Source organism: Cetorhinus maximus, chromosome 10, assembly GCF_964194155.1.
Source record: "Cetorhinus maximus chromosome 10, sCetMax3.hap1.1, whole genome shotgun sequence".
Lineage (NCBI taxonomy): Eukaryota > Metazoa > Chordata > Chondrichthyes > Lamniformes > Cetorhinidae > Cetorhinus > Cetorhinus maximus.
The window spans coordinates 110126607-110142832 of NC_135888.1; the positions used below are offsets into that span (position 1 = coordinate 110126607).

The window sequence follows — 16226 nt, forward strand, 5'->3', positions numbered from 1 at the left end:
GGCAATTTTGCACATTGCCAGGTAGATGCGAATGTTGTAGCTGTACTAGAACAGATTTACTAGGGGCAGAGTGATATCATATGGAGTGAATCAAATTGGCTGAATACTGGCATGTATGATGCTGGGGACCTCAGGAGGAGGCCAAGATAGGTCATCCACTTGTAGCCATCTTCAGCCAGAAGTACCAATATTTCAGCCTTGTCTTTAGTACTGATGTGCTGGGCTCCTCCATCATTGAGGATGGGGATATTTATGAAGCCTTCTTCTCCAGTGAGTTGTTTAATTGTCCACCACCATTCATGACTGGATGTGGCAGGACTGCAGAGCTTAGATCCGACCTGTTTGGCTGTGGGATCCCTTAGTTCAGTTTATTGCATGCTGCTTCTGCTGTTTAGCATGCAAGTAGTCCTGTGTTGTAGCTTCAGCAGGTTGACACCTCATTTTTAGATATGCCTGGTGCTGCTTCCGGCATGCCCTGCTGCACTCTTCATTTAACCAGGGTTGATTCCCCTGGCTTGATGGTAATGGTAGTGTGGGGGATATGCCAGGCCATAAGGTTACAGATTGTGGTTGGGTACAAATCTGCTGTTGGTGATGGTCCAAAGTGCCTCAAGGATGCCGTCTTGAGTTGCAAGATCTGTTTGAGATGTACCATGCTCAATGGGATAGATAAGAACATAAGAAATAGGAGCAGGAATAGGCCATTCGGCCCCTCAAGCCTGCCCCGCCACTCAATAAGATCATGGCTGATATGCCCCAGGCCTCAAACACCTCTTTCCTGCCAGCTCATGACCCTCAACTCCCTGATATTTCAAAAACTAGCTACCCCCTCTAAGTACTTTGTGATCTAGCCTCCATGGTTCTGAGGTAGAGAATTCCAGACATTCATTACCTTCAGAAGAAATTCCTTCTCATCTCAATTTTAAATGAGTGCCCCCTTATTCTGTAACTACGTCCCCTAGTGAATGTCTTTTGAACTGTCTCTGATGCTGGTATATCCTTTCTTAAATACAGGGACCAAACTGTACACAGGTAATGCCTCACCAACACCCTGTACAGCTGTAACAAGGCTTCCCTATTTTTAAACTCCAACCCTCTAGCAATACAGGCCAAAATTCCATTTGCCTTCTTAATTACTTGCTGCACCTGCATGTTAACTTTTTGTGTTTCATGCACAAGAACACCCAGATCCCTCTGTGCTGCACTTTTTTGGAGTGTCTCCCATTTGACTAATAGCCTACCTTTTGATTTTTCCTACCAAAGTGCATGACCTCACACTTTCCTAATTAAACTCCATCTGCCATGTTTTTGCCTGCTCACTCAACCTATATCCCCTTGCAGATTCTTTATGTCCTCATCACAACATGCCCTCTCACCTATTTTTGTATCAGCAGCAAATTTGGATACATTACAGTCTGCCCCCTCCTCCAAGTCATTAATATAGATAACAAATAATTGAGGCCTTAGGACTGATCCTTTTAGCACTCCACTATTTAAGTCTTTCCAACCTGAAAAAGACCCATTAAACCCAGCTCTCTGTCTTCTTGGCGTTAACCAATCCTCAATCCATGCTACATTACCCCCAATACTATGAGCTCCTATCCTGTGCAATAGCCTTTTATGTGGCACCTTATCAAATGCCTTCTGCAAATCCAAATACACTACACCTACCAGTTCCCTTTTATCAACTCTGCTTGTTATATCCTCAAAGAACTCTAGCAAATTTGTCCAACATGATTTCCCTTTCACAAAACCATGCTGACTCTGATTGTGTTAAGCTTTTCTAAATGTCCTGCTATTTCTTCCTTAATAATAGACTCTAGCATTTTCCCAACTGCAGATGTTAGGCTGATTGGCCTATAGTTTCCTGCTTTTTGTCTCCCTCCCTTCTTGAACAGGGGTGTCACATTAATGGTTTTCCAATCCTCTGAGGCCCTCCCAGAATCCAGCGAGTTCTGGAACATTTTGAACAATGCCTCTACTATCTCTGCAGCCACTTCCTTTAAAACCCTTGAGTACAGGCCATCATGTCCTGGCGACTTGTCTGCCTTTAGTCCCATTCATTTTGTCAAATACTTTGCCCCTCATGATAGAGATTGTTACAAGATCTTTCCTCCCATTAGTTCCTTGCTTATCTGATATCTTTGGAATGTTTAGTGTCCTTCACCGTGAAGACTGATGCAAAATATTGGTTTAAATTATCTGCCATTTCCCTGTTATCAATTCTCCAGTTGCCAAGGGTCCCACGCTCACTTTAGCTACTCTCTTTTTATATACCTGTAGAAGTTCTTGCTATTTGTTTTTATATTTCTTGCCATTTTACTTTCATAATCAATTTTTCTCCCTCCTTATTAGCTTTTTAGTCACCCACTGCTGGCTCCTAAAAAAATTCCCAATCCTCTGGCCACTTTGTATGCCTTCATTTTTGATTGGATATTCTCCTTAACCGCCTTTGTTAACTACAGGTGGTTCACCCTTCTCATCGAGTCCTTTTTGACTGAGATAAATTTTTGCTGAGCGTTATGAAATATCTATATAAATGCCTGCCACTGCTCATCCACTGACCTTCCCCTTAGTCTATTTTCCCAGCCCCCTTTAGACAACTCTTTCTTCATACCTCTGTAATTGCCCTTATTTATGTTGAGGACACTGGTTTGAGACCAGGGTTGCTCGCCTTCAAACTGAATTTGAAATTCTACCATGTCGTGATCGCTACCCCCTGGAAGATCCTTAACTACGAGATCTCTTATTGATCCTACCTCATTACACATTACCAGGTCTAAAATACCCTGTTCCCGGGTACATTCTGCATATTACTCTAAGAAACAATCCCTGATGCATTCTACAAATTCATCTTCAATGTTACCCCCACTAATCTGATTTGATCAGTCAATATGCAAATTAAAATCACCCATGACAATTGTAGCGCCCTCCTTACACACCTCCATTATTTCCCGATTTATACTTTGTCCTAGTGAGGCAACTCTTCGGTGGCCTATAGATGACTCCCGCCCGTGACTTCTTCCCCTTGCTATTCCTTATTTCTACGCAAACTGATTCCACATCACTATCTATAGCACCTATAATCGCTACTCACCATCGCACTGATACCTTCCTTTATTAAAAAAATCCCCATCTCCTTTTCCTTGTTACCTACTTTTCCCAGAACTTCAAATACCCTTGAATATCAAGTTCCCAGTCTTAGTCACCCTGCAACCACGTCTCTCTAATATCTATCAAGTCATATCCATATATTTCTATTTGTGCAGTCAACTCATTTATCTTGTTACAAAGGGAAGAGCCTTAAGCTTCGACTTTTTAACCATTATTACTCATTCTGGTTCTAATTTCTGCTGCACTCTTCTGCCCCTTCCTGTCACACTTTGATTATCGTTCAGCTCTTCACTACCCTGCACTTCTGCTCTCTTGTTTCTTTTTCATTTTTTAAACTTCCCTTCAATTAAACTAATTAGTTTGGTGGGGGGGGGGGGGGGCGGGGAGAGGAGAGTTTAAAGTCCTATCTACAAGCCTAGTTATACGACTCGCCAGGACACTGGTCCCAGCATGGTTCAAATGAAGTCCGTCCCAACGGAACAGCTCTCTCCTTCCCCAGTACTAGTGCCAGAGTCCCATGAATCAGAACCCATTTCTCCCACGCCAATCTCTGAGCCATGCATTTCCCTCTCCAATCTTATTTACCCTATGCTAATTTGCATGTGGCTCAGATAGCAATGCGGAGATTACCACCTCTGTGGTTCTGCTTTCTAATTTAGCCCCAAGCTGCTCGTAGTCCCTCATCAGAACCTCTTTCCTAGTCCTACCTACGTCATTGGTACCTACGTAGACCATGACTACTAGATCCTTCCCCTCCCACTCTAAGTTCCTCTCTAGCCCAGAAGAGATGTCTTTAACCTTGGCACCTGATAGGCAACACAGCCTTCGAGACTCTGTCTTTGCTGCATAGAACAGTATTTATCCCCCTAACTATACTACCCCCTATTACTACAACATTTCTCTTTTCTCTCCCCACTTGAATGGTGCTCTGTACCACGGTGCTATGGTCAGTTTGCTCATCCTCCCTGAAGCCTGTGCCCGCGTCCACACCAGGAGCAAGAACCTCATACCTATTGGACAAGGGCACCAGCTGAGGCTTCTCCAAAGCTAAATTCTGGATCCCCATACCTATCTCACACGCAGTCACACCCTCCTGTCCCTGATCATGGACCAAATTTGATGTAATTAATCTAAGAAGTGTGACTGCCTCCTGAAACAGTGTCCAGGTAACTCTCCCCCTCCCTGGTGTGTCGCAGTGTCTGCGGCTCGGACTCCAGCACATCAACTCTGAGCCGAAGTCCCTCGAGCAGCCAACACTTGCTGCAGATGTGGTCACCATGGATCACACTGGTGTCCACCAGCTCCCACATGCTACAGCTGCAACACATCGCCTGCCCAGCCATCTCTATTCTACTTAATTAATTTGGTTGTTAAATATTTTAAAAATGAATTTAACTGTACTCTTCAGCTGTAAATAACGTCTCCTGGGTTAAACCACTTGGCGAATTAAAGAAACAGGGAAGAGATACCCACCAATCACACTTCGGCCCTAACAGGTAGAAACAGGTTGAAGGGGCTCTCTGCCGCCGGTTTTTATCTTCTGCCGCCACTGCCCTTCTCACATAGATCTGCCCTCCGTGTGAACTGTTTTAAATTGTCAAAATCGTGGCTCATCTCTCGCTGCTTTAAAACTGTCAACTATTAAAGTGTTAAACTTGGCACACAACACGATGGAGGGTCGTGAAAATGAGACTTGATCTCCACAAGGACTGTGCGGTGGTCACTCCTACCAATATTGTCAGGCAGATGCATCTGCACCAGGTAGATTGGTGAGGATGAGGTCAAATAGGTTTTTTCCTCTTGTTGGTTCCCTCACCACCTGCTGCAGATCTAGTCTAGGAGTTATGTCTTTTAGGACTCAGGCAGCTCAGACAGTAGTGACACTACGGACGCACTCTCGGTGATGAACACTGAAGTCCCCCCACCCAGAGTACATTCTGTGCCCTTGGCACCCTCAGTGCTTTCCTCCAAGTGGTGCTCAACATGGAGGAGTACTGATCCATCAGCTGGGGAGAGGGCAGTGGTGGTGGTATGTGTTAACCAGCAGGAGGTTTCCTTGACCTGAAGCCATGAGACTCCATGGGGGTCAAGAGTCAATGTGGAGGACTTCCAGGGCAATTGCCTTCTCACTATATACTACAGTGCCACCACCTCTGGTGGTGGTGGTCTGTCGGTGGGACAGGATGGTGATGGTGCTGTCTGGGACATAGTCATACTCATGGGGATCATACCTTACAGACTAGACTGTGGGACAGCTCTCCTAATTTTGGCACAAGCCCTCAGGTGTTAATAAGGAGGGCCTGGCATATTCGACAGGGCTGAGTGTGCCCTTGCAGTTTCCAGTGCCTAGGTCGATGCCAGGTGGTCAGTGCGGTTTTATTATTTTAATTATTTTCATTATTTTAGACTTCGTAAGGAGATCTAAATGGCTTGATAGGGCATTTAAGAATCAACCACATTGCTGAGAGTCTGGAGTCACATGCAGGCCAGACCAGGTAAGGATGGCCAATTTGCTTCCCTAGAGGACATTAATGAACCAAATGGGTTTTTATGACAAGTGACAATGGTTTCATGGTCATCATTAGAATTAAAAGTTATTAAATGAATTAATTGAACATTATTAATTGAATTTAAAATTCCACCAGTTGCCCTGATGGGATTTGAACCCATCTTCCCGGAACATTCGCCTGGGCCTCTAGATTACTGGTCCAGTGACATTACCACTGCACCACTGCCTACCCTTTATATTCTAAGGTTAGATTAAAGGTATAAACCAACATACATACCAGGCTCTAAATATAGAATAAACCAACTCATTCAAGAAGCACTCTCATCTATCCATCTTCAGATATAAATGAAAAACATTAATTTCAGCCATAAAAGATACAATTATGACAGTAAGCCTGATACAAAGGGGATCAAAAATTAATACATATAACGCTGCAGATTTAACATATTGCATTTTTAAATTTACAATTCAGACTGTATTTAATATTCTCAAACTCAGTGAAATACCCACCAGAATATGGTTCACATTCATCCCATTTACAGCCTTCAAGGAAATAAAAAAAATTCCTGAGGAAAGACTTCACTCCAATTTTATTAACTAGCCTGTAGGAAGGTGTTTTGCCTAGACTTTTGGGGGCGAGGGAGGGGAGACGAGGTAAAGGGAAGACAAGGTTAAAAAAAGGAGGAACAAGAGGTAAAGGTAAATAAAAAAAGAGGGATGGAAACATCTCAATCAACAAAGGAGTAATGCTAATAAAAACAAAAAATGCTGGAAATACTCAGTTGGTCAGGCAGTAGCTGTTGAGAGAGAAGCAGAGTTAAAGTTTCAGGTCAGTTACTTTTTAATCAGAACAGATGAAAGGTCATCAACCTGAAACGTTAATTCTGTTTCTCTCTCCACAGATGCTGCCTGACCTACTGAGTATTTCCAGCATTTTCTGTTTTTAATTTCAGATTTCCAGCATCCAAAGTATTTCGTTTTTGTACAAAAGGATTAATACTCCATTTTACCAGGCAAAGATCCTGGCCTCCTTAAAAAGGAAAATAGCTAATTTACAGCAAAATAATTACAAGCACTGATCCATAGGCTGTTAAAGTTTTTGCTTCCTTCAATTATGCCATTAGGTACACATACTGATATGTGAAGGCCAACTGTAATGTTTCTACCACTACACTAGCTGACACCTACCAAATCAGCACAGGCAGAAGATTTAATCTAGGCCCCTTCTTGTCCACATAATAGTACGAGAAAAAAAGTGGAAAACATTTAGCAGTTACATTAATTCCCACCCCCATTTATTCATAATAAGTCATTTTGTGAAAGATCTCCTTTATTCACTGGGTCCTTCTGGCTGAAGACAAGGTACAAAATGCTGGAGTTTACATCTGAAAACATTACTTCATTTAAATACACATTTCTGTTAAATTCCCACCGTAAAAACATACCTAATTTTCCACTTCACTACAACACAAATCAACATCAGGATTACTATGCACTGCGTGTCAGTATTCACATTCGTTCCAATAAGATTGTTTATATAGTGCAGCCCATGCGACTCCATTTAATTATCTTTCAGTCTGATGCAGCTTTAAAAGGGATCTCGTACAGCTTTAAGAAATAAACAGTAATAAACCACGATATGTCTTGATGTGGATGCTGAATTGGTGCATCATCAGAGGGAAAAAAAACGTTAACCATTAAAAAAAAAGGTATTCAACATAAAAGCTGTATTATTTGAAGATGATGTGCATTTTTAGAAGAAACAATCCTGTAACAGATCAAAGGTCCGAAAGCACACCGACCCACAGTGATCAGCATCGTGAATATTTTTATGTAAAGACGGTTCAAAAAGGCTGATGTGAAGCCGACGTCTGTGTTTTTCGCATTCGTTTCTACTCGGGATTCAAGGCGTTTTTTTTTTTTCCCCCCATTTTTGACTTTCAGCCAAGTCTTTATCTCAACAATTGTCACAAGATGAAAAAGCACGTGTAGGTCCACCCAACCACTAAGAACGACACGTACAAAGACGTTCTTCCCCAAAAATAAGGCAAAGAACAACAGACGCCCAGTGAAGCAGTTCTCAAAACGAGCACGAATTCCAGCCTGGACACGGGCGAAACTCAAAAAAGATAACAAGCAACACAAAGAATGCACCAATTCCTTGCTGGAATACACTTCCGTATTTTGGATACATTGTATCTGCCAGCGCTGCGCTTCACTTTCACTCACTGTATCATTTCCAACTATCGATACTCTTTGGTGCAATTCTTCTCTTGAGGAGGAGGAGGAGGAAGGGTTCACAACACCTAAATGCAATTCTTACCTGAAGGCATTGTCGACTTTCGAACCTTTGGGGGAAATTAAGCCATTCCGCTTATTAAAGAGTTTCTGAAATAGAGTCGGTGGCATTTTTTGTTCCCTGTAGCTGTGAGAATTGGAGTGTAAGTCACTAACCCATCGAGCTCCACTGTCATATGACTGAGGCTGGCTCAGTGCCGCCGCTTCAGGAACACTCCAAACGCTTTCCTTCATTGGACCCCTGTCGATTGACCTGCTTTGTACCGAATGTGCTCATTGGCTGCTTCGCGTCCTGTAACCACATGCTTAGTGCATTTTTTTCAATGTTTTGGTTTTTTATTTAGGGGAGTGTTCAATGTGTGCAAGGAATTAGTGTTCTTTGTGTTCCCCGCGTCACAGTAAATACTTTTCAACTTCTTAGCATTATTAATGGCTTATATGTCAAGATGCATAACGAAACAGCAAATTTCTCCAATCTACTGTTTTCGAACTGCAACACATGCAAATAAATTAAAATACAACTTTTAAACGCATTCATTTCACAGACATTATGTGCCGCTCTGTGCAAAGCCCATTAGTTTTATCACTAATTAAGGCTGGCGACAGGAGAAACATTGCAGCAGCAATTTTAAAGGGGAAAATATTCCAACTTACAGAATTTTACAACGCAGAAGAATAACACCCAAGCGAACACTTATCCGCCTAATCACCTTTCCATATAAGTTTTTAAAAGTTGAAACATTTAACTCGTCCTTTTAAAAACTAATGTGGACCCTGCGAATTCACTACTGTTTTTCATGGATTGTTATAGGTCCGACCAATCCTCTGCATAAAAAATATCCTTTTGATATCTTAAAATTAACGTCTAGTTAATAATGTGTTGGCCAATGAGTAATCTTTCCCCTATTTGTCAAAACGTTTTAAGTTGTATCAGTTTGGCGTTACTTGTTGCTTTTATACAAAATATCCCTCTTTATGAAACCTAGCATCTGATGGGGTAGATTTTAAACTTAGGACGTAAAAACTGGTGTTACAGATCAGACAACTGTTACAGAAATCTGACAATTTTTACTTCCAACAGAAATGAAAATAGTTCTTTTCTATAATGAATGGTGAATACACAATGCCAGTTTTACACCACAGCGACAAATTAAACACCTAGCCCTATTTTCATTTTTACAACTTGTGCTCCCGCCTGCAATGATTTATGTATCTAAACTCCTAAGGTTCCTCTGCTACTGTACTCCTTACTTTATATCAAATGCTACATAATTAAAATCGGTGAGAAAGTGAAACTGAATGGTGCAAGCAGCATATAATCCACTGGTTTGAAATTAACCTGGACATAAGGGAACTCTCTGATCGCTGTGAAGATCCTTCTCAAAATGAACTGGAATGGTGTCAACTGGCATATTCAGGCCCTGAGGAAAAAACTATTCCCCAAATGCAATCGCATTCGAGCCCCAAACCAAAGCAACTGAGATAAAATTTGCAAGGTGCAAGGTTGAAGATCTTTTGAACAAAAGTTAATATTAAAATTATCTAAATATACAGATCAACCTTTATTTTCAAGTGGGAGACAAGCAAAAGCAGACTACAGCCTCGATTTTTACAACTGGGGGTGGGAGGGAAAGGTGCACGTACACCCAGCACCAAGTGACACAACCTGGACAAAGCAGGGACATGAAGACCTTGTCAATCTTAACATCAGGGCTTCATTAATAGAAACTGGCAAGACGCCCACTGACACATGGTCAGATTTATTACACAACATAACTGGCAAGCGGGAGAGGGAATTTGGCTGCAGAAGGCTGAAGCTAGGAACCCATGGGAAATGGTGCATGGCAGTCAGCAGGTGTGGGGAATCCTTTATGTTGCACAATTGGTCAGGTCAGGGCTGAGGAGGCCAAAGGACTCCTCAAGGGGCCTAGAGGGAGCACTGCTTCTGTTCCTACCCTACAAGGGTTTCAACGAAAAGAAAGCTTTGAAACTTAGCTTGGCCTTTTTTGGCTAGTCAGCTGCTCTTGCCGCATTTCTGCTGGTGGGCAGACTCCCCCTACCTTGGTATTAATATTACCTTGTGTCCACCAGCATCATTATTAGACCATGATGCCTGTATCTTCGACAGGCCTCTATCTATTTTAGCAGGAGCCTGGTCCAGCAGCTGAATTGTAGTTGCTAATATGTTAGCTAGCAAAGCAGAGGAGGAATTTTGAATTTCAAGATTTTAACCCTTCACCTATCCTGCCTATCCAGAAATGTGTGAGGTATGGTCAGACAGGAAGGGAGGGCAGGAAATCAACCTATAATTTTCCAAAAAAAAGAAGCTGCATCCCTCTGTAGTCCATGTTGAATAATTTTAATAGTATTAGTTATGTTTAATTATCAAGGAATCAAAGTGTATTAATCAACTAATTCAGTATGGTATCATACTATGTGAGTCTCTGTCTTTAGGTGCATTTCCTACTTGACAAGTGATGTGTGCCATGTTGCATTAGGCCAAAGTAGAGTTATGTTTTCTGGTTTTACCACAGGACAAATGTTGAAGAGAATCACTGTTATGTTTTATGGCTTGTTTAGAGGATACCTGTGAAGTCTCTGGTAGTTTAACTGTGAAAGCAAATGCTGCAGAAATGCTGTAGATGTTAGGCTTTGGCAAGAGGTTTGACATTTATGCTGTATTTCTTTCAAAAGTATGTTGTGTGAAATGAAATAGCTTTAGGTCTCAAACTACAAATCTAAGTATTAAATTGTATTAGCTTTTTAACTTAAAGTGCCTTAAAGAGAAATAGTCACTTTCCTTCAAAGTGTACAACAGATTTTGTGCATTACTGTGTTTTTTTTATCAGTTTCTGTAATAGTGGCCAGAAACTTACCGATGTCGGGCGGGCTGGGCAGGAGCGGGCATGGGTGGGCGCGGAGCTGATTGCTGCCCGTGATCGGCTGTGCGCCGCCATTTTACGTGGATGGGCCAATTAAGGCCCAACCAGCCTTAAATGCATTCTGTAACGCTCAACGCTACCTGTGCAGGCGGGGGAAGGAGGGAGAGTTGGGGCCTGCACTCTTTCACACATGCGTGCTAAAGAGTGCAGCAATCTCCCTGAGGCATGGAGCTGCCTCAGGGAGATTAAGTAAAGATTGAAATTTTTTAATAAAGAGAAAGAGAAAAATTATTTAGACATGTCCCCTCATGTGATAGTGTCGCATGAGCTAGGACATGTTTGTCAATTTAGCAAGATTTATTTATTGATTTTATTAAACCTTCAGGAAACCTCATACCGCCTGTGGATGAGGTTTTGTGAAAAACGCGGTGGCCGCTTGGGCTCTTCGCCTGCCCGCCAACCTTATGGTTGGATGGGCAGCGCTGTTAATTAGCTAAATTAATTTTCTAATGGCCTTAATAGGCCTTTGACAGTTTGGCGGGCGTGCAGCCGTGTCTGGTGCGCACCCGCCGAACGAAATATCTAAATGACGCATGATGACATCGGGACGCACGCCCAATGTTATCGCGCGTCATTTTGCATGTCAGCGTGTTGGGCCCGCCTCCACAGTTCGACGGCAATATTCTGGCCAGTGTTGTAGTTATGTAGCTTTTGTGACTTTCATTTCTTATGAACATATAATGTATTAATAGAATATGGTATTTTGTAATGTGTATATTGCTACCTGAACTATACATCTTATGTATTGATTATATATGTACTGTAGTAATTTTGTAATTGCTGTATTAGTTTAAACTTGTGTATCTCTTGTACTTTTAGTTATTTGTTTTTAAGTAACTTGCTTCAGGCATCAGCAATCACAAAGAAGTTACATATAGGCATTTGAACTTTCCAGAACACCTACGATGTGTCAGTTAGGTCTTTGGGACATGAGCCCTAAAGGAAATCAATTGTTAGGATGTGACACCACACATTCTCTTATCACAAATAAGTAAAATTACCTTGTGATGCCTTGTTATCTTAGTGTAAAAGCTACAAACTTAACAAAATAACAGGGAAAATATAAAGAGAAGGATCTTCCCAGAAGTGACTGACATTTTAGGGAACCAGTTAGGAGTTAATGGGAAATGATATCAGCAAGATGACCATCACCCTTAAGAGACCAATCAGACATTGATTTTTTTTTTGCAGTATCAGACATTGATACTCTTTCGAGTTATCAACAGTCACAGATTGCAACTCTTTTCGAGTACAATCACAGTTCTTGGTTTCCGGGAGTGGGACATGAACCCACAACCCTCTGATTCAAAGGCGAGGGTTCTATGAACATCAGACATTGATCATGCACCATTTAATCAATCAGGGACTGATCCTATGCCATTTGTGCCAATCAGAACTAAAGGATACTACTGATATGCATAGGGGTAGTTGTTAGCAAGGGTTAATAAGCAACAATTTTCAGTAGCTGGGTGAGCAACACAACATGAAGTAAGAAAAAATAAGATAGACTTTGGGCAACAGAAGAAGAGACAGCACCACAGTCAACTGGAAGTCGAGAGCTGATGAACAAGAGTAAACGGACTGATCCACTGCCTTGCTAAGTATTGTAATTTTGAACTTATTACAATTAACTTAATAAATGCTGTGAAACTTGCAACATCATACTTGTACCCAGAGTGGTCTGTAGCTAGTCAGGAACTGCAGGTTCCTTTTAGATAACTTTCCCAACTCATTCTGGCAATTGTAATTAACTCCAGCATTGCAATTGAGATTAGAGTGAACCCCAGATTTTACACATCTGAAATTGAGGAATTTTGCACATTTACATCTGTTCAACAGAGTTAGGATACTTGTTCAAATTGTTCATAATTGTTCAACATGGATTTTTAAAAACCACATCTATGGGAATATAAAGCAGCCCAGATGCCACTTTAATAGTTCACCCAGGATTTTTGATCTGTTTTAAACTAGATAGAAATTTCTGGACACCTTCCACAGAAACCATATTAAAGTTTAAGGAATGGATTCTCCATGTTTATTATGTTTTTTTACTTTGCACATGATGTAGAGGTGTTAAGGCTTTTTGATAAATTTTCATTGTGCAATTTTGTCTGGTTTTTGACTTGGCAAAATGTGTCAATCTGACTGGGAGTTAAAAGAAATTCCTTAAAAAAATTTTTTTTAGTGGCTACATACAACCGAATGGCTTGCTAGACCCTTTGAGAGGTCAGTGTTTGGGCCCTTGGACAGTGAGAAGGGAGGAAGTAGAGGGGCAGGTGTTGCACCTTCTGTGGTTGCATGGGAAGGTGCCGTGGGAGAGGGTTGAGGTGTAGGGGGTGATGGAGGAGTGGACCAGGGTGTCCTGGAGGGAACAGTCCACTCCTTTCAAGTGAAGCGGCACTTCACTTGCACTTCCCTCAAGTTAGTCTACTGCATTCGCTGCTCCCAATGCAGTCTCCTCTACATTGGAGAGACCAAACGCAGACTGGGTGACCGCTTTGCAGAACACCTTCGGTCTGTCCGCAAGCATGACCCAGACCTCCCTGTCGCTTGTCATTTCAACACACCACCCTGCTCTCATGCCCACATGTCTGTCCTTAGCCTGCTGCAATGGTCCAGTGAAGCTCAACGCAAACTGGAGGAATAGTACCTCATCTTCCGACTAGGCACTTTACAGCCTTCCGGACTGAATATTGAGTTCAACAACTTCAGATCATGAACTCTCCCCTCCATCCCCACCCCCTTTCCGATCCCCCTTTTTCCAATAATTTATAATTTTATTTATTTTTTTAATATATTTAAAAAAATATACATTTTTCTTTTCCCGCCTATTTCAATTATTTTTAAATTTATTTCCATCCATTGGTTTATCTCGACCTTTTAGCCTATTTCGATCCCTTCCCCCCACCCCACCCCCACTAGGTCTATCTGTACCTTGCTCATTCTGCTTTCTACCCTTAATGTCACCATTCCTTAGCTAATATCACCACCGTCAACACCCCTTTGTCCTTTTGTCTATGACATCTTTGGCAATCTCTTCTTTGCCTCCACCTATCACTGGCCCTCTATCCAGCTCTACCTGTCCCAACCCCCTCAATCAGCTTATATTTCACCTCATTTCTATCTTTCCTTAGTTCTGATGAAAAGCCATACGGACTCGAAATGTTAACTGTATTCCTCTCTGCAGAAGCTGTCAGACCTGCTGTGTTTTTCCAGCTATTTCTGTTTTTATTAGTCCAGATGTCTGGCTCACCAGTCCAGTAACAAAAGCACAATAATTGGACAGCAAGATAATAGGCAATATTTGCACACTTCTTAGTGCCCAGTTATAAATCTCTAGTGGCAAAGGTAGCATGAGCGTACTAAGTTTTTTGATGTATACATCAAAGACAAGCATAGTTGGAAATGTCCCACCCTTTAACTTAGAGTTCCTAACTTATCACAGAGCATGTACGCTGGAGAGAACATCCTTCCTCGTAAAACTGCTGCTATTATTTCTTCTATGTTTCCTAATGTATGGCACATAATACATCTCAAAGTTTCATCATGTTGCGAAGTGACATGCTTTCCTTCGAGGCTGGTCCTTTTCCTGAACTTGTAGCAATTCCCCAACTATGCCTTATTGAGGACATACTTTTTTTGCCTACTCTTCGCTACTGAAACAAGTACTTAGGATGAGATGCAGACAGGGATCAGCAGCAGGCTTTCAGTACCTTGTCCAACAGCCAAGTTCAATTCTGTCCCCACCCAATGTACCACCCACATCTCAGAAAGATCAAACAACAGATAACTTGGCTAGTTCTCAGCCCCACAGCCAAGCCCCAGGGACACTGACATTAATTACACTGGCTCCATTCCCTTCTCAAATCTACAACTTCTGTACTGAAAAACAATTCTTTACAGAGAGGAAGGAAGAAAATAGGGTGAATCTAAGACCTATGATGAAGACTGCAATTATTCTGACAATCATCTATCCTCATATGAACTTCTGTAGCATTTAACCAAGTCTGAACTGATAAATTCTTTTGCATGACAGGAGATATTTGCTCAATTTTGATACAAAAGGAAAAAAAAAACTTAAGTTTTAATTAGAGTCGTGGTTTGGGAACTATAATTCCCATTGGACATTGACTTCTGTCCATGTGCAGACCAGGAAAGGGCTGCGCATGCGCAGTTCGTCCATTTTCACATCTTCAGGCCAGGAACCGGCCTTGCACACATGTGCAGAAGATAAAGAAGAAAAGTGAAACAGTGTAAAATGGACGGTCAGGTGTCCTGAAGAGGAGCACCATTACAGAGAAGGTGTCCCAGGGAGCAGGACATGTGGGAGGGGACAGGGGGAAGGTCCCAAACAAAGAAGAAGATCCCAAACCAGGGAGTGGGACAGATACAGGTCCCAGGCAAGGGACAAGTCAGAGATCAGAAACAGATCCGGTTAAGTAAAGTTGAGACAAAGGAGCAGAGCAATAAACTCTGAGTTAGAGAGAGAGAGAGCTGCGGGGAGCATACTTGAAGCAAAGTGGGCTTGAGAGAAGCCTGAAGATCTGAGAGGGCAGCCAAAGGTTCATGACTCCTTACTGAGGGCCTTTGGAGCAGTGGTGTTCTGCTTGGCATGGCCGAAGATCTGAAATTGTGCTTGGTAGGTGAAACTTGAGTGTACATGAAGATCCAGGAGAAAAGAATCTCAGAAGGCAAGATCGAAACCCTGCAGGTGAATCCTGGCTGAATCCGTCTGAGTGAGAGCAACATGTGGGAGAGAATTCCCAGGCAAGTCCTTCAAACATGGACATTGGAAACCCCCAAGAGAAAGACAAAGTTTCAGTGAGACTGGTTGGTTCACAGTAACAAGCATCTGAGTGGGTTGAGAAATCCATACAATCTGATTTGGTCACACCTGTCATCTATTTTAGAATGTGATGTGTCTGACCATAGTTTGCCAGTTGGTTCACATGTGCCACATACCTACCCTCAATATTAGAATATAAGATAGATAAGGTAAATTGTTTTATCTTTCTGCATGTACTGTAAAGATATAGTTGAGGTGAAGGAATCATGAATATTTGAATCATTTTCTTGTGTTGGTCTTGAGATCTTTCCAACCTTTTATTCTGGTTTAACATACTTAATTCTTTTTTAAATAAATGCTTTATTCTTTGTGTTAAAAGTGCATCAGCAGACTCCTATGAATTAATTCAGTAACTTACCTCCATGGTTTATATATAAAAAAAAGTTAGGATCCATCAGACCAGGTTTCACTCTGGTATCTGACTTGTCCAGTAGTAACCTCAGCTGGGATCAGTACACACACCAATTTGAAACAAATCTTTGAGGGTATTAGATAAAGGGAAAAATAAAGCCTTCCA

The 16226-nt window shown here is 41.8% G+C and overlaps 1 protein-coding gene across 3 annotated transcripts in view; it reads right to left on the reverse strand.

Annotated features, from left to right (window-relative positions):
• The window catches only part of fnip1 (folliculin interacting protein 1), a 122635-nt gene extending 114525 nt beyond the window's left edge, over window positions 1-8110 (reverse strand). For 2 of the 3 annotated variants that reach the window (XM_078550995.1, XM_078550993.1), the window contains exon 1: window positions 7947-8110. In XM_078550995.1, coding sequence (XP_078407121.1) covers window positions 7947-8032 — 86 coding nt within the window. In that variant the 5' untranslated portion in view covers window positions 8033-8110. The remainder of the gene's footprint in view (window positions 1-7946) is intronic. The other variant, XM_078550994.1, reaches the window with a different exon arrangement.
• Window positions 8111-16226: the final 8116 nt, after the last annotated feature.